At 39.1% G+C, this 18,776-nt stretch overlaps 1 protein-coding gene across 1 annotated transcript in view; it reads right to left on the reverse strand.

Annotated features, from left to right (window-relative positions):
* Nucleotides 1-587: 587 nt before the first annotated feature.
* Nucleotides 588-18,776, reverse strand: part of IFNGR1 (interferon gamma receptor 1) — a 21,961-nt gene continuing 3,772 nt past the window's right edge. The window contains exons 2-7 of the mRNA XM_002915085.4: nucleotides 11,066-11,180; nucleotides 9,782-9,945; nucleotides 7,881-8,050; nucleotides 5,799-5,988; nucleotides 3,052-3,176; nucleotides 588-1,354 (exon numbers count right to left, since the gene is read on the reverse strand). Coding sequence (XP_002915131.2) covers nucleotides 791-1,354; nucleotides 3,052-3,176; nucleotides 5,799-5,988; nucleotides 7,881-8,050; nucleotides 9,782-9,945; nucleotides 11,066-11,180 — 1,328 coding nt within the window. The 3' untranslated portion in view covers nucleotides 588-790. The remainder of the gene's footprint in view (nucleotides 1,355-3,051; nucleotides 3,177-5,798; nucleotides 5,989-7,880; nucleotides 8,051-9,781; nucleotides 9,946-11,065; nucleotides 11,181-18,776) is intronic.

Here is an 18,776-nt window from a genome sequence, read left to right on the forward strand (position 1 = left end):
TAAAAAATATATACATGTTTCTATTTACATATTCTTTATTAAGTCTACTGATTCGAACTAGATTTTATATTCGGTTTTGGAAAGCTTTCAGGACTTCTGAAAGTGAGCATTTAAAAATATTATATATAAAAAAATACTATATACATCGGGGCCCCCAGGGGGCTCAGTCAGTTAAGCATCTGACTCTTGATTTCGGCTTAGGTTATGGGTTCATGAGATCAAGCCCCGCATCAGATTGGATGCTGGGCATGGAGCCTGCTTAAGATTCTTTCTTGCTCTCCCTCTGCCCCTCATCCCCCCACTCACACTCTCATGCTCTATTAAAAAAAAATATATATATATATATACACACACACACACATATATATCTATACATACTATATAGACATAGACTTCCAAAAACAAATACCATGCGGAGGCACAGAAAAGAAAAAAAATCTATTCTAGGTCTTGGAAGTGATTAGAAAGGACCCTGGGGTATCTCACCTACTATCACAGGAAGCAGGGTTCTTAAAGAGTTTTCACTGTTACTAACAGTCCACTAAATGGAAAATTTCAAATGTGACAATGGTTTGTTTTTTCCAAAGCTTTTGCAGTTTTCAGACCAAATGTAACAGCACCAAAGAGCCTCGCTGCACTTTATGTAAACCCAGATACTCCTATTTGGTTAGTATCGACAAAGATACAATTTCTGCAAGAATGATCCTTTCATGAAATCAAAGCGGAAAAACTGTTTGGGAAAAGCCGATCCTTCAAAGTTGGCACATCGTCATTGACCTTAGGAAAACTCTTAAGAATCTGCCGTCAGTCTATAACCAATCAAGGATTCCTTACCACCTTCACCCACAGGCAGATCCACTAACACATGCGGCTTGTCGTAACCAAAGGAGGTGATGGTGTTTCTCAGCACTACACACTCCTGAACTTCGGGCTTCATTTCAGTTTTGTTATTTGGGGGAAATTCTGAGTCAGATAAGAAGCCATCAGATTCCACAACGCCACTGTCAGAACCATTTCTGGAGTGATAGGAGTTGAAGGCGACGACACAGGGTTCAGACTGGTTACTACTTGAATGGACAGAATTCTCTCTCATTCCTGGGTTCAGAGGGCTACCAAGAGCCATGTCAGAAGTATTTTCTTCAATGGTCACCACTTCTATTTCACTGGAAACGTCTTCTCGGTGTTCCATTTTTCCTAGGTTGTCTTCATTGGGTGTCCCTGCAACTGTTGCTGGAGACAACTGCTCTTCCCAAACCATCTTCTCATTTTCGGGGACAATCGGCTGGTAGGTGATGGGTGATATACACTTGGATTCAGATTTTGTCTCTGAGGAGGCATTTTTTACCACAGACAGCTAAGGGAAGAGAAACCAATGATTAAAAACAATAAATTATTAAACTTAAGTGCATATCCTTAAAAAGACACGGTCAAAGGGTAATGCGCAATGAGATATACTGCTAAATGGCAGATTGATCGTAACAATATAATAGCATCTGGTGGTTGCCTTGTCTTGCTTGTTAATGAAAATATACTATATTAAGACAAGTTGTTTTAGAATTTTAAAAAAGTCCTCCGCCATCTAAGCAGTATGTGCTGCTTTTCTCCATTACCTCCACATGTATGCACGTTACATTTGCAATGGGAGTCACCTACTTATGTAATGTTTTCACCATTCGCCTTCATAATTATAATTTTTATTAGAATTTTCACTGCCTCATATAATTTCTTTATACTGATGATTAAAGTAATTTCTCTAACAGTGCATATTGAAGTGTTTCCAATTTTTACTATTTATAGAACACGCTGAATTATCTTTACACACCTTTTTATTTATGAAGATTTTTTTCAAATTCTTAAAAGTAGAATTACTAAGTCAAAGGCTGTGCACTGTTTATGGCACTACTACACTCTACACCCATTATATGCTTACCTTCCCACCACAGCTGTCTTACTTTTACCAGTATACACCAGTTTTACTACTACTGGCACTACTGGGTAGTACTATGGGGTTCAGGTTTATTTTTCTTCTCTAGTGGGTATGAAGTTGCAGACTGCAAGGTTGCTTTGTGCTTACTTACTTACTTCTCCTTAATTAGTAAGGACAAATGCTATAATTCATACACGAATTATCTACTGCTGATAGTTCTTATTCACTTTACATAAAGGTTGTGTTTTCAAAGCAAATTGCAATGTGTCCTTTGCATGTTATAGATATTATTCCCAGTCCTATTTCATTCAAACAATTACCATTTTGTTAGCTGTAAATCTTCTTTTCATCATACAAGGCTTTTAAATGTTAGACATTAAAACGTTCAAACTTCTGGGGCACCTGGGTGACTCAGTCAGTTAAGCATCCAACTCTTGATTTTGGCTCAGGTCATGATCTTAGGATCCTGGGATCGAGCCCAGCATCAGGCTCCGCGCTCAGCGGGGAATCCGCGTGAGGATTTCTCTCCCTCTGCCCCTCCCCCTGCTCATGCTCTCTCTTTCTCGAATAAATAAATCTTTTTTAAAAATGTCAAACTTCTGTTCTCACTTGTGGCCATCTTTCCTTCTACACTCCAACCATAATGGTGCTTCTGTATTTTAAGATTTTCAAAAGCCATGCTTTCTCGATGCCAGACTTTAGCACATACGGTTCCTCAGTACCTGGAGAAACTCCTGTCTGTCCCTCAAGACGCTCAAACATCACTGCCTCTGGAAAGGCCACAATGAAGCCCCACCCTCTAAATGTGGACAAAGTCCTCAATGGCACGGACATAAACCTCTATGTTTGAACACTGTATATCCACTGAATACTTATCTTCTTCTCCCACTGAACTTTAAGCTCCTCAACAGACTTATCCAATTATGCTCTTGTTCCGTGCATAAAAAGTACATGATGTGTAGTAAAAATCATGTGGGTTTGGATGTGTGGACGACTGAGTGATTTATGATAGGTGACGTGCTGCTGAACATCATTCTACTTAAAAAAAATCTAAGAAAATTATCAAAAAGGTCCAAATAAACGCTTTAGTGTATATGATTAAAGAAAAATATTAAATATGTTACCAAGGACTTGGGTAACATGATGCTTTCCCTCTTACATGGATTCATCTTCTTAGTGTAACAAAATACAAATACCAGCATAAGCACTAGAAACAGGAGAACAGCAACAATTGGAATCCAAACAGAATCTAAAAAGAGGGAAAAATCGCAAGTTAGAATTAAGATGGAATACTGCTATGTATACATGAAACAGTTTTAAAGTCTCAGTGCCGTTCTCTAATAATTAATATGGTCAGAGTTGCAAAGAACACGTGCCACAGAAGTCGGGCAAGATGAAAGAAGCTCAGGTACACCTGTCCTAGATGCTAAGACGGCTCTTCCCGGCTCTGCAATCCTCAACCTTCTGCACCTCTACCCCCATGACACAAAGAGGCTAACAGAGGCTTTCACAACCACTTCCTTCAAGCCCCCAATACAGGGTGCTTCCAGAGTTACACTTTTCTCTCCATTAAAAAGGCAAAAGAAAATTTTAAAAAATCCATCCCTTCGGAAATAAATTCTGACAATGTCTATAACTCTTAAAATAATCCCATTCCTCAGAATTTTGTTCCATTTTATATTTACTTCAAGATCGCAAATACTTGTAAAGATATGCAGACATACACACAGCACACAGGGACAGGAAAGCTGCACAGGAATTGGGTGCCCTTAAATGCAAACCAAAGATAACTTAAAATAGGAAAGATCCGTTTCAGAGCACATACATCTATAATCACTATTGGGTATTTTGCTCTTATGCTACTGCTTTTTATTTTCAAAGCACAATCTTCAGTGTTCTATTTTCACAGTCCTCTCTTTCAAATTAACACTACTCTACGTGCCATGGTGTTGTTTGGCCTCTTTACTGGCATTTTATCACCTTTAATTTCTATTCCAAAGTTACTTTTTAGAATAGTCACTCTGGAGATGACGACTAAATGAATGGTGTATAACACCTACTACAGGAAGTAGAAAAAATGAAGTTATTTCAACAGTAAAGATAAAATCACCTCCTAAGGCCAGCACCTAAGGGCACCGGCAGGCAGGGAATACCGCTTCTGAGCCACAGTGCTGCCACCATGTGGCCAGAGTACCAGCCCAGTTTATAATTCAGACTTAAAAAAAAATAAATCTGAGGCATTTGCATTATTTCAAATTTTGTGTATTAATTAGGATTTTATTTTTTCAAAGTAACGCAATGCAAGCTGGCATAATAAGAGCATAATAATACACTACATTATTTTAAGTTACATACTATCTGAAACCCTCGTTGTAAGAGCCTAAAAGTTACTAAGTTTCAGGCATTTGGTCTAATTCTTCGGCCTCGATTCCCATTCTTCAAGAGGATATTTGTAGGGGTGCCTGGGTGGCTCAGTAGGTTAAGCATCTGCCTTTGGCTCATGTTATGATCCCCGGGTTCTGGGATGGAGTCCCAAGTCCAGCTCCTTGCTCAGCAGGGAGCCTGCTTCTCCCTCTGCCTGCCACTCCCCTTGCTTGTGCTCTCTCTCTCTCTCTGACAAATAAATAAATAAAATCTTTAAAAACAAACCAAAAAAAAAAAACAACATAAAAAGGAGGTCTTTGTATTATAAAATTTTGGGAGGGGGCGCCTGGGTGGTCCAGTCAGTTAAGCGTCCAACTCTTGGTTTTAGCTCAGGTGGTGATCTCAGGGTTGTGAGATCGAGCCCCACTTGAGGCTCCGTGCTCAGCGTGGAGTCTGCTGGAGACTCTCTCTCCCTCTGCCCCTCCCACTCATGCTCTCTTCTCCCTCTCTAAAATACATAAATAAATCTTTAAAATAAATAAAAAATATATTCTAAAAACAGCCTAATAATTGGAAAAAATATATATACACAGAGTTATCAAACCATGCTATCATAGAGAAAATCATAAATAATCTAGAAGTTCCAAATTGGGGAACATTAAATAGAATATAAATTCTACATGATGAAACAGTCTACAGAGATGAAAAATAATATTAATAAAGTATACGAATTATAATGGAAAAATATTTATAATATATACTTAAAGCAATACATAAAATTTTATATATTATACAATATGATCATGGCTATGTAGAAAAAGAGAACAGGATGAGGGAAAAAACCCCAAACCATTACTAAATATTTGGATGACAGAACTACAGATAATTTTGTTTTCTTCTGGCTTTTTATATTTTATAAATTATCTGTAATGAACATTTAAATTTTGTTAAGTGCAGAGAACAGGTCAAATTTTTGTTACGGTACCTGCCACTTGAGAATATCAGTTCTAAAGTTCTATCATTTGTATCTCCCCTACACATACAAAGGAAAGATAATGACACAAAATTGTTTTTAAGTGTTATAAAAATGATCTGTAACCTATCAGGTTACACATCACACATGCCGATGAACATTTTTACTATTCAATTTTTAAACTTGCCACCCTTACAGAGAACATTCTAATGGCTACATAACATCTTGCTATATGGAAGTAAGCTGCTTTACATCACTACATGTAATCCTGAAATGCAGACATTTATGCACACTTTTAGGTATTATCTTTTTTTCTTCCCTGGGTCAAAAGTTCATCACACAGCTTTCCAAATTGGTTGTTTTAGAACTCTTAATGCCTGAGGAGGAGCTTACTTTTTACTTTTGGACTTCTCTGAGAAATGGAACCACTGAATATTTTTAAAAGAACAAGAGATTTACTGAAACTGCCTCTTTCCAATTACCCTATTTCAGTTGTCCCTCCCTGTATTTAGGAAAAAAACAGCAGAAACTTGCCTTCCATGCGGCGATCATCAGAAGTGGTAATGCAAAGTTCTTTGGACATCTCGGTCTTAACAGGCCAATCTTTTGAGGCGCCATTTACTGAAATACAGTAGTCAGAGTTCAGGGAGGACAGTGGGATAACAAGGTGGCACTGAGTCTCATTGCAATCATCTTCATTCTCTACTGTCGTTTTATATACGGTCTGTATGGGGAAAACAACAATGCATGGCTTCTTTTATTCTGCAAAAACAAAACCAAACCCGAAAAAAAGCACCATATTGATCCTGATCAAACACCTGAAGGAAACGTATGTGGTGAAAGTTGAACAAGTCTGCAAACAGTGTTGATATCAAATAAGAAGTCAATCTATTATTCCAACACAGCGTTACGCTACGTATTCATTTAAATGTGCGTTGTAGGGATTACAAATTTAAGAACTCAAATAGCAGGAATGTTCACTGTTAGTTGTTAAAGCAACTGATGGTCATTAGTCCTGTTCTAACAGTGCTAGGAACTTAGCTGATGAGAGAGAAAAGCATCCGCAGGAAGAACAGGGAAGGGGTTCTGCAAAGACTGTGGCATCTCTCAGCAGCAGTACACGGAAGGGACGGAGGCAGTCTCTGGCAGTTCATCATTTGTTCCAACAGCCAAAGGATGTGCATCCCCTGTGCCAGTGAGCGCCCTAACACACAAGGGCAGGACGGTGGGGCCGGACGTCACGCAACTCCCCCCAGAGCAGAAAGAAACGTGAGTCACCAGTCCTGCAAGGGGACTGTTACATGGAACTAGGAATGATCAAACCACAGCGGCGCAAGCAGTCTAAGTGTCAGAAGAGAATTCAAAGGGGAGACGAAATGGCAGCTGAACACTGACGAACGAGCAGAAATTTGCCCAGGCTGAGAAGGGGGTGAGGGGGTTCCGGGAAACAGCACAGCCCCTGCGCGGAATGAAGACCAAAAGCAGTTCAACACAGCACAAGTAAGACTGAGGCTGGAAAGAACGGGGAGAAAGGAAGCTGGAAAGGAAACAAGCGGCCAAATCACGAAGGCCTGGTAGGCCACGCTGTGGAAGGGAATTTAGGTATTATTTCGTAGCTCATAGGGCTTTGCGAAGGGATTTTAAAGAGTGAAGGAAGGAGGTTAGATGTGCACTTCAGAAGGACGACTCCGCTAAGCGCCCAGAGTGATGTTTTAAAATCTAAGTCAGATGTCACTCTTCCTGCTAAAATCTTTCCAGAGACGTAACACCTTCACCAGAATAACGTCAAATCTCTCCAGCACCCCAAGAGATGTGGCCCCCGGTGACCTCTGACCTCATCTGCATCTGCACTCTGCCCAGTGTGCTTCTGCTAGATTCTTTGCCTGAAACACTCTCCCCATCTAATTCCAGGAAGGTCACCTCCTAACCTCCTCCAGACCTGGCTCCACCTTCCTTGCTCTGACCACCCAACTGAAGATCACCACTGCCCCCAACTCCGCTGCCCATCCCCCCACCCCCTGCTCTGTTTCTCTCCATCCCATGAAGCCCTGGAGCACTGTCCGTACTGTGCACCGCTATCTGCTGGTGCCAGGGACACACAGAGCACGCGCCTGGCAAATACTACTAAATGAAGCAATGGCAGCGCTGTGGAGAATGAATGGACCAGAATCATTCCAATCCCCAGTGTGGTCTGCACACCAGCACCAGAACATAAATATATCCCCACACAGAGGCGCTCACTTTCTCTTTCGAAAACAAGGATTCCAATTATAGCTTCCTATTATCTTACATCACTACCGTGAGAAAGAGTAAAATGATCTTCGTGGTAACAGAGGAGAAACAGGAATAAACAGGTTTAAAATCCTAAAATAGAGCCATGCTATTAAATGAGGCCAAGACAAAACTTAACACCTCCCTGGCATGAGTGATTAACTCCAATACCAACTCCCTTCAACAACATTTATTTATGTGGTTTATCTCACCAAAGCCTATGATCCCTAAGTCCTGCCTGAGTGTTCATAAGCACTGTACTTTCATTACACTACGTATAAAGACAACTTAGGCTAGCAACAGAAAAATAGGACAGAACAGAACAAAGGAAACAGAAACACCTACCTCACTTCCATTTATTCTCAAATTCACCGTGTATATGAATATGTGACAATTATTTTCATCATATATGGGTACTGGCTCTCTTCCACTTATACTAGTTAAAGGGTGAAATATGTCAATGATGATATGATTTTCCATCTTTCTGATACCCACTGCAGGTGGTCCAATGTTCCCTGTGGTGAGGGGGAAGGGACACAAAAAAAGCAGAATTAGTACTGCCCCTGGGACTTTATAGTACATTACATAAAACTGCCAAAATCAACGTACTCTTTCGTTTGTTCTGAAGCAGAACCATGTTTAAGCCATTCCACAAAGATCTAGAAGATATTCTAAATGTCCTTAATAAAGAAATATTAATCTCAAGCAGGAAACATTTTTATCTAAACTCCTCTTTCACAGCTTAAATTCACTTCTAGTGCTAAAGGTAAAGAGCTGGGTCATATATCCTGTTAAAAGAAAACTTGACATAACAGAAGCTCTATTAAGTTATTTTTCCTTTTTCTGTGGGTCTGCAGATTAAAAAGAAAACCTATTCTCTAAAAAAAAGTTTCAGAAAAGGCATTTTAGTTACCTTTGAACACCCACTGAAACTCTTCCTATTGCCAATACCTATGGATGCCTGGCATGGAGGCTCTTATGAAAGTTTACTAAATACACTGAATTTTTATGGTGAAAATCAAAACTAGATATTCATTCATTCAACAAATATTTATTAAGTTGTCACTGATGCGCGAGACTTCATTGGTGAACCATTTACCTAGTCTCCATGTATTTACTGCACACTCACTACGTGCTAGGCAGGTCTGTTTTTATTTGCTAATTTATCCTCAGGGCCTGGCGTACTTTCTAGCACACAGTAGGCCCTTGATAAACCTGCACGGGAAAAATCTGCTATACAGACGGCACAGTTAACAGATGACAAAGGCACGGACTCTGGGACATAAAATTATTTCAAGGGCAAGCAGAGGAAGGGCCTGAGAGCAGGAGCAGAAGCGAGGCCGCAGGGGAGGAAAGCACGCGTGGAGGCCGAACAAGGAAGGAAGTGAAGGTGGATGGCAAGGCACAAGGCCTGGAACACGAGGGAGGAGTCAAGTGACTAATCAATCGCTTCTTTACCCGTGAGTGAGGGTGTGAGAGCTACAAGGTAGGATTTCAGTCAGAGAAGAGGAACTGGCAATAAAGATTTTGGAGCCTGAGGTGGTAACTAAGATCAGGTATTCCGCAGGAATGCGCTGCAGGCAGGAGAAAGGGCTAAAAAAATCACTGGGGTTGGAGAGATTATAGAAATCTAAAATTTGTTCATGTATTAAGTTGCTATATAAAAATCCCAGAGGCCTTGGGGATGAGGCACAGGGTGGAAGAGGGAGAGCTGTCCTCAGTGAGTGTAACTCAGCTGGGAGTGATGGAGCAGGGTGGGGCAGGGGGGAGGCTGGCACAAAGTCCACCCGGGCAGCACTGATCCGTGCTTGTAGGGAGTGGAATTGTAATGGTTTAGAAGGCGCAAAGTGGAGGCGCCCGGGTGGCTTGTCTGCCTTCCGCTCAGGGCGTGATCCTGGAGTTCTGGGATCGAGCCCCATGTCAGGCTCTTCCGCTGGGAGCCTGCTTCTTCCTCTCCCCCCTCCCACTCCCCCTGCTTGTGTTCCCTCTCTCGCTGGCTGTCTCTCTCTGTCAAATAAATAAATAAAATCTTAAACAAAAAAAAAAAAAAAAAGAAGGCGCAAAGTGATGGGCACCTCTTACCCTATTTTGTGGGGCTTGGGGAAAGAGGAAGACACAGACTCCCTAAATTCCTCCAAAGGTTTCTTGGGCATTGTGATAATTCTTAGCAAGTGCTAATAAAAACAAATACAGACTTGTATAAATATTTTCAAACTTAAAATTTCAAATTTAAAAATTCTACTCACCTTCTTTACATAAAATAAATTCTTTGGACTCTACATAGGCTGATTCTTTTTGTCCAAGCCTAGCTTTAATTCTGGCCCAGAGAGAAAGTGACGGATCATTAATTACGGAAAAGATATCACAATTATGATGAGAGGTATTGCAGGCATCAATCCATATTGCTTCCCTAAAACGAAGAGGAATAAAGAAGCACAATGGTAACTTTACTGTTAATGTATAAACTTGAATCATCTCTGTCTCTGCTTCACTTTTCACTTAGGGCATGGAGCTGGCAGAAACAGCTGAACAAGAATAGGACGGAGAAGCCAGACAAAGTAGGAAGGGCTTCCTCTGGTTAGAAGAATTATAAATTCCTTTACGATAAAGAGGCTCAATTCAAAATACAACACCTGAACTAAGTACATTCCACATACAGTTTTTAAAAATCTGATCTTTAAATAACTCTAGATTCTATTAACTTAAATAATCATTACTTGATTACAAAATCTAACACATTACAAAGACTCCTGACATTTGTCAAAAATTTTTTTGAAATTTTTATCTTTCTACTCAACAATACGTTCACTATGGAAAGTAAGAAGACGTCATTTTTTTTTTTAAGATTTTTATTTAGTTATGGGGGGCGGGGGTTAGGAACAGTGGAAGAAGGACAATCAAACTCCATGCTGAGCGCAGAGCCCAACATGGGGCTGGATCCTGGGACTGTGAGACCACGACCTGAGCCGAAATCAAGAGTCGGATGCCCAACAGACTGAGCCATCCAGGCGCCCTGACATCATTACTTTTAATACAGAACTGTGAGCTTTATTTGTCATGCTTTTAAAAACTCCCTAATTCCTGGGGTGCCTGGGTGGCTAAGTCGACTCAGTGTCCGACTCTTGACGTGGACGCAGGTCATGATCTCAGGGTCTTGGGACGGAGTCCTGTGTCAGGCTCTCTGCTTGGCGGGGAGTCTGCTGGAGGACTCTCTGTGTCTCTCCTTCCCTTTCCCACCACGCTGCTAGCATGCACACATGCACACTCTCTCTCTCAAATAAATCAATCTTTAAAAAGTCTTGAAAGTTAGTGAGGCTCCTCTACCTCAGTTCTGACAGGAAGAAGAACTAAGAGGCAGGAAGTACTCTGAAAATAACTGATTTGCGTCCTTAGCACTTCTGGAAGTCTACAAGCAGTTTCAGAAGTTCTGCCACATGGGAAAGAAAGATGCTGGGAAAAAACACAGTGTTAGGGAAAATACAGAGACCAAGACAAAAACAGAATAAAAAAGATGACAGAGTAACACTTACCCATAGTTCTTTACCTGTACAGTAAAAACAGGGGTCTGTGGCATGGTTGGGTAGTCCCAATGTAGGACAGTATTAAAGTTATGGGCCTCAAATCTAATATTGGTTGGTACAGGCACTGTAAGAGATTTAAAAAGTAAAACGGATAATTGTAAGAAACTAACATTAACGTTAGAAAACCTTATAAGAAGCCATGATAGCCAAATATGTATTTTGAAGTAGAACTCACCAGGGCAAATAATATAATTATTTAAATTGAGACTAATAAAAACTAATTTTATTGGAAAATGTATTGCATTCTGATTCATTTTAAATTCCTGAAACAACATTGTAATATGAGGGAAATACAAATAGAGTAAAGGCAATAAATCCCTATTATGTTTTAGGAGTTTTTATAAATAAATGTACTGCCTGTTGTAATAATAATCCTCAATTCATTTAATCACTAGAATTTCCTGTATTCGATACCACAGATTGCCTTCAAAGGCTAGAGGAGAACTGGCTACCCTAGGGATAGTCAGTTTCATTCTAAAATACCATGCAGGCTCGCAGCCCTTTGCCTGGTATCATCACCCACCTTAGCACCTTTCCTATAACACATGAATAGAAGCCTAACTTGCCTCCAGGGGCCATTCACCTTGCCAGTTTCATTAACATTTTGCTCTGTGCGGTGTGCAGGGCTTTTTACAAAACACAGTCAATATTCTCGCCTTTGCTCTTTTAACCCATTTCAGAAAACGTCTATTGAGATGTGAGTCACATGACAGAATAGGCAGAAGTCACTTTAACATCTTATAACTAGTTATTAAAAGCACCCATTTATTCCCCTGCTCAATGTAAAAGGCTGTTGTCCACCACCCCTTGGAAAACAATCACACACATACATCTCCCTTTCTCCTTTTCTTTCTCTCTCCTTCCTCCTTCCCATCCCTTCCTTCCCTTCTTTATGAATGAACATGAACATACAGAGTCGGCGATATGACCCCAATTTTAAGATTATTCAATCCTACCTATCTGAAAACCATGAAACATAATTTACAATTACAATTAAAATGAATGAGTGGAAATGTGGTCAGGTACGGTGGCTTCCAAACATATCATCAGCCTCAAAAACTCTGAGAGAGCCAAAAGTTTATTATTATTATTTTTTTAAGTTCCCCAGCACAGGGTGCCTGGGTGGCTCATTTGGTTAGGCATCCGGCTCTTGATTTCGGCTCCGTCATGATCTCAGGGTCCTGGGATAGAGCCCTCCATCGGGCTCTGTGCTCAGCGGGGAGTTTGCTTGAGATTCTCTCTCTCTCTCTCCCTCTGCACTTCTCCCTAGTGCTCTCTCTCTCAAATAAATGAGTATGCAAAATATATAAAAGTAAAAAATAAAAATAAAAGTTCCCCAGATGATAATGATGATTACTTGGGGTGATATAAACTGGACTGCTCTAATAAGAAAAATATTCCCTGGATTGCACAGTAAGAAATGTGGGTTCTTTCCTGGCTATATAACTAGTCATTTCAGATTTCCTAATCCGATATGTGAGGTGTTAATTTCACATATATAAGGTATTTGCTTACTGTTGAAGGAAACACCTACTATATTTTCTCCCAAAGCAAAAATTCCAATATTCAAACCCAAACTGGTACGTTGCTTTAATTTACAATTATTTAACACTTGTATTATTTTTTTAAGGCAGAACACAGAACCAGAATTATTTAGGTAAAAAATATGGACTTGTGAACAATTAAATTCTACTGCCTTTTTCCTCCCTTTTCCGGTTACTTTTTCCCTTTGTATCAGTGGTTTTCAACAGGAGGTTGTTTTGATTTTTGTTTCGCAGGGGACGTTTGGCACTGTCTGGAGACATTTTTGGTTCTCACAACTGGGTGGTAGTGGGAGAGTGCTACCGGCATCTCCAGAATAGAGGCCAAGGTTGCTAAGTATTCTGTAAATGCACAGGGCAGTTCTCCACATTTTGGCAGTCCAAAATGCCAAAAGCACTAAAGTTAAGGAACCCTGCTTCATATATTCATAACTTTAGGAATTTTTTATTATTATTTAGGAGGAAAACTAACTTAAAAACAGATTTTTTTTATAAACCAATATATTTCATGGCTTCCCCACAATGAATACCTTTGGTTACTGCCCAACTGTCTAACTTCTATAACTACTTATCAAAGCAATATGACGCCGATTTGTGCCAAAAGGTTGAGATTATGAAGCTGGGAGGATGTCTCACAGATTCAAACACTAAATGCTTACAATATGCTCTTTCTGCAGCCAGTGATCAGACACCTAAAAGTTTTCTATTTACTCTTCCTGAAATACTGCTGACAGCTGTTGGTACCTAGCATCTTTGGTTCTCTAAGCAATTTCCTTGCAGGTGAGCCAGAAAGCATTGGTCTTGGCAGATTTAGCCCTAGTTCTTCTCTTTTTGTTTCGGTAGAGTTCCCATGGCCTTACTTACAGCAGGATGTACTGAGGCTTCCTTTTTCTAAGTTTCTTTAAATACGTTTTCCTATGTTTGCACCTCAACTTCATGAAACGACCTAGTCTCCAACAGCTTATAGTCTGTGAGGAGGAAACACAAGGCAGCCCTTCATCCCCCAGGTTCAAGTCAACATTAATATCAAATAACATTCACACAAGGGCACCTGGGTGGCTCAGTCGGTTAAGTGTCTGCCTTCAGCTCAGGTCATGATCCCAAGGTCCTGGGATCAATCCCCATGGCCCTCTGCCCCACCCTCTGCTCATGACTGCTCATGAGCGAGCACACGCTCTCTCTGATAAAATCTTTATTAAAAAATTATAATAATCACCATATAAACATTATTTTCAACCAGATAAAAAGGAACCTGATGCTAACAAAACTCACAATGAATGTGACCTTCTCTAAAAAGCCATCTCTTAACTTCACATTTTTTGCCTCTCCAGAGGCTGAGAATTTTTCAAACCTTCTGGTCCTGGTTCCTTTCTGTTTAACAGTCCTTCTCTTGGTTACTCTTTCTAGTTTTGCATTTTAGTACAAGAAGCAAGAAGAGCCCATGTGGCACCTTCCGCACTGCTTGGCAACCTCGCTGGCTAGGTCGTGAAGCTCACCAGGCACACTTCCTACTCTTCCTGTTACCAAAGACGACAGTGTCGCTAAACTTTCTGCCTCTGGTAACAAGGACCTGCCTTCCTCCAGTTTCCAATAATGAGGAGTTCTTCACTGCCTTTTTCAGTCTCCTAAAAAAAATTATTCCCCACAGGAATAACTTTTCAACGGTAGAGACTCAGGCTGAGATTCCTGTATTTGAGGAAAAGACACATAGAACATTAAATAGAGTGCATTCGCATTTAAGAAGAGGTTACTGAATCATAGTTATAAAACCACAAACAAAGTAGACTTGCACATTAGATTCGTCTATTTCACATCATTTAAGTTAAAGCCTGACCTGGTTAGACTAGAACTAGGGCTTAAATCACAGCTTTCAAAGCAGTCAAGAGAGGTCACGGGAGGAGGTGGTTTCAATGGATACTAACAGACTTTACCATTCTATTAAAGGAGAAACTTTGAATATATACACCAAAGGATGTAGCCTGTGGTTTTAATGTACCAGAAGAGAAACCATGTGGTTATTACACATCTGCCTTTGTCATTATTTGCCAAACTCACATGATAAATAGACAGGAGTCGTTTTCTATTGTTTCAGAATTTTGTGACCTAAAGTTTAAATTGATTTATATTCAAATTAAAATAATTAAGGCTTACAGCAAACTTCTATTCAAAATAAATTTACCTTATGTCAACAAAAATATATGTAGAAATTGCAAGAAAGGATTATCTGTGGAGTTTAAGGAAAGATCCTAGTAGAGCATCTCATCGAATAAAATAATCTTACAGACTTCTCCATCTCTTAAAAATGATACAGATCATTTTCTGTAACCCATGTTGTTTTGGAAATGAGTTCCGTTATTTGGTGCATGCTACCTAGAATAAAAATTCACTGTTTTCAAATCTGCTTCTCAGAATGCCTCTAGAACAGCTGGGGATTTAACAAAACCAAACACAGTAAAGAACAATCAGTTTTTTATAACACTACAATGCAGGGGAAAAAAGGAGAGTTCTGGTTACAACCAACTGTTTCCTCTTGATAAACTGGGAGAGACAGGATATGAAAAAAAAGCAAGGAAGAAGACAGAAAAACTGATGAAGATCAGTATGTGAGGTGAGGAAGCAGTGCCACAAGACAGGGCAACGGGGATGTCAGAAAACAGCAGAAAACCTCAGCCAGAAAGAACAGCTCTGTTGTAACTGCTGGGGAAGCAAGGAACTGCAGACATCTCCAGACGGCCTCTGCATGGATGATGACCTGAGCACAGGCTGCCACATGTCCTCCATCCCATAACCACCAAGGGCATCTGTGCCTCTGCAGAAAAAGGGACAGCCACAGAAGTTCTTCCCCAATTTTAACATAATCGCCTATAAAGACGGTTTAAAAGATGGGTACATCTACTGCAGAGCAGAGCTCTGGGGTCTGTGGACTCCACCCGACAATATGCTTACCAACCTCTCCATGGGAAGGATGAGCTGAGAAGCATAAAGACGTAAGGATAAAGGAGCCAGCAATCAAATTGTTTTGGGGGAGTTTAAGCCATCTGACACTACAGCTCAAAAACAAATACTCCAAATTAAAGCAACCAGAAGCTTTTGTGAATGAACAACTCAGAGAAAAGCTCTAACATCGTTCCCCTAGTGAAAGATGCAGGCAGGGCCATGGGTGTTTTTACAAAGGTTTCTTCTTTCATTGCAAACTGAGAAATGGCATGAGAAATCCAGGGAGGAAAAGGGGAAGATATCAAACCAAGACTTGTGCAATTTTTTTCAGAATATATTTATGATCACAAACTACACCTTCTGAGTGGTTTTATTTTCTTAATGCCTTCCAAATTTTTCTCTTAGCAAGCAGCAGTGTCTTCTAGATTTAAGATGAATAAAGACATTTTGAGAATTCTTGCACATGTTTAAAATGTTCATGAAAGTTTTTTCATTGAAACACTTCAATATTTTCAGGCTGTGAATCATCTATCACTTTGTGAGATGAATACAAAAAGTCTATTTCCTACTTCTATTATTTTCTTATACCTTTAGAAGAGAATCAGAGCTAAGGGTTCAAATAATAAAATTATTATCACAAATAATAAAATTATTACTCTATATAAAATAGTTCCTTAGCTAGGTCAAAACTGTTAATATGTCTGTCTTCTCTTCGTCCTGTCTGTCTTCAGGATCTATTCTGATTTTATCACTCATTCTCTCTTTTAAGTTGTGGAGCCCAGAATACAAGAGACATGAATGAAATATTTTCCTTCCTCTTTCTTAAAGAGAAGGGACATATCAAATAGTGGCTTATGCTGAATTTGTAATCAACTAAAATCCCCCAGATCTTTTACTCAAACCACTATCAAGTCAGAGCTTATCCAACAAACATCTGCTTAGTCACTTTCTGACCTAAAATGCAGGATTTTTATATGCGCTCCTATTTATTCAATTTTATCTAGTTGGGCTTGCTTGGCATGCCAATAAATTCTAATTGGACCAGATCCACCTACTCCGAGAGGAGTCCTTTCTCAAGACTAATTCTCATTTGGACTAATTCACTCCAAGTTGAGAAATGGTTGAGAAACAGGAACTGAAAAACTTGAGTATTTTCAGTCTATGAGAAATAGGGAAAAGGTAGAAGAACAAGTCAGACGCTGAGCTATTTTAAATTTCTCATGCTGATTTGGATGAGTTTTTTTTTTTAAGGCAACACAGTCTTTCATATATAACCACAACAATGTAATATTTTAAAATATATTTGTTAAAATACATAACAGGGAACATTATTGAATGGTAATCACTAACGTGTAGACTAAATATTTACTACAAGACAAGCAATGTGTTCCACATTGTCACGCACTGTCTCAAGGAACCAACACAAACCATTCTATGAGGGAGGTGATATTATTATACATATTTTTAGCAATGAAAGAACAAAGGCTCAGAAAAGCTATTTAAAGACTTGGCACTATATAAAGTTTTCTTGGTTTTAGTTAACAAAAGCTACTTAGGCATCATTTTTGTGATAGTTTAACAAAATAAGAAAATGACCTCCATACATTAATAGGAATTGGAAATGATTATTTTCTGATGACTTCACAAGCATCTAATCAAGTAGTTTTGCCTGATTTATTATATTAATACAATTATGTGATGACCACTGCAAAATCTGAACAATGTATTAAAGGAAATCATTTCTTTGGAATGGACACGACTGAAATGGATACCAGCATTCTGATTACTATGCATTGGGATTATCTAAAATAAAGAGACTCCCTTAGTAAGAAAATTACAAGTAAATTGATTCCTTCCTGTCAGGAATACATTTAATTCTGGTTCAATTCTTATTTTGTTTCTCTGTCCAATTAAGATGGAACCATTAATTATTCATCTAGTTCATACAACAACTGCACTATTGCTGCATGCTGCCAAATTTTATAAGATAGCTCTTTACAAGTGTTATTTTTCTCTTTCTTAGGTTTTCCTCTATATAGAACTAAAATGAGGACCTTCCAAAGTCCATATGAGAATCATGAATGAGAATAAAATGGAAAAAAAAGAATAAAAATTAAAAAAATTATTATTAATACCCTATTCAATAAATGTAATTAAAATGCTCTGTCTTAAGTATTTTGAATCTCTAAATAAAAATAGAATCCAAAAAGAATAATGAAAAATTTAAGCATACCCAGAGCATTACCCTAAAGTCAGAAAAGAGACTTTCTCCACTTTATCAGTGGAGAAGGCAAATTAAGAGCCCCATGTCTATGTGAGAAAGTACGGTGTGTTCCTGAGTATTACTAATACCCAGAGTGGAAGAGCAAACAGCAAGAAGGCAGACATTGCTTCACTTAAAAATATATATACCTATTAAAATAGGTAAAATTGGATCAAAAGTGAAATACCCGATTATTAGCACACGTGGGTTTATTTTCCCTATCCAATCACTAAGAAATACTAAGAAATACTAACAAAAGCCCATCACTATTGCACAATACATTCCCAACCACTTGGATTTTGCAGAGACTATTTTCTCTTGCCTGCTTCCCTATTCCTACCAGGTTCTCTCATCTAAGACGAACTATCAAGCATACAGTGAAACCCCACACTGTAACACACTGGGTGCCTATTAAATGTCAGGCACTAGTGAGCCAAGAGCCAGAAGCAGGTTGTCCTTGTAGGTTTTCCTCCTGCTCTCTGGAGACTTTACATTTTTTTTCTATTTTTTTAAGAATATTCATATACTTTTATTCATAATGGCCATAAGCTGGAAATGATCCAAATGTCCACAATGAATAAATTATGGCATACTCACAATGGAGTTCTACACAACATTATGTCAAATACATATACACATATATATATTTATATTTTATTTTTACTTTTTATAATAATTTTTTATTATGTTATGTGAGTCACCATACAGTATGTGACTTAGTTTTTGATGTAAAGTTCCATGATTCATTATTTGTATATAACACCCAGTGCACCATGCAATATGTGCCCTCCTTAATACCCATCACCAGCCTATCCCAATCCTCCACCCCCCTCTCCTCTGAAGCCCTCAGTTTGTTTCCCAGAGTTCACAGTCTCTCATGGAAACAGTCAAAAAAGCTAAAAGGCAGCCCACGGAATGG

The sequence above is a fragment of the Ailuropoda melanoleuca genome, chromosome 10 (assembly GCF_002007445.2).
Source record: "Ailuropoda melanoleuca isolate Jingjing chromosome 10, ASM200744v2, whole genome shotgun sequence".
Lineage (NCBI taxonomy): Eukaryota > Metazoa > Chordata > Mammalia > Carnivora > Ursidae > Ailuropoda > Ailuropoda melanoleuca.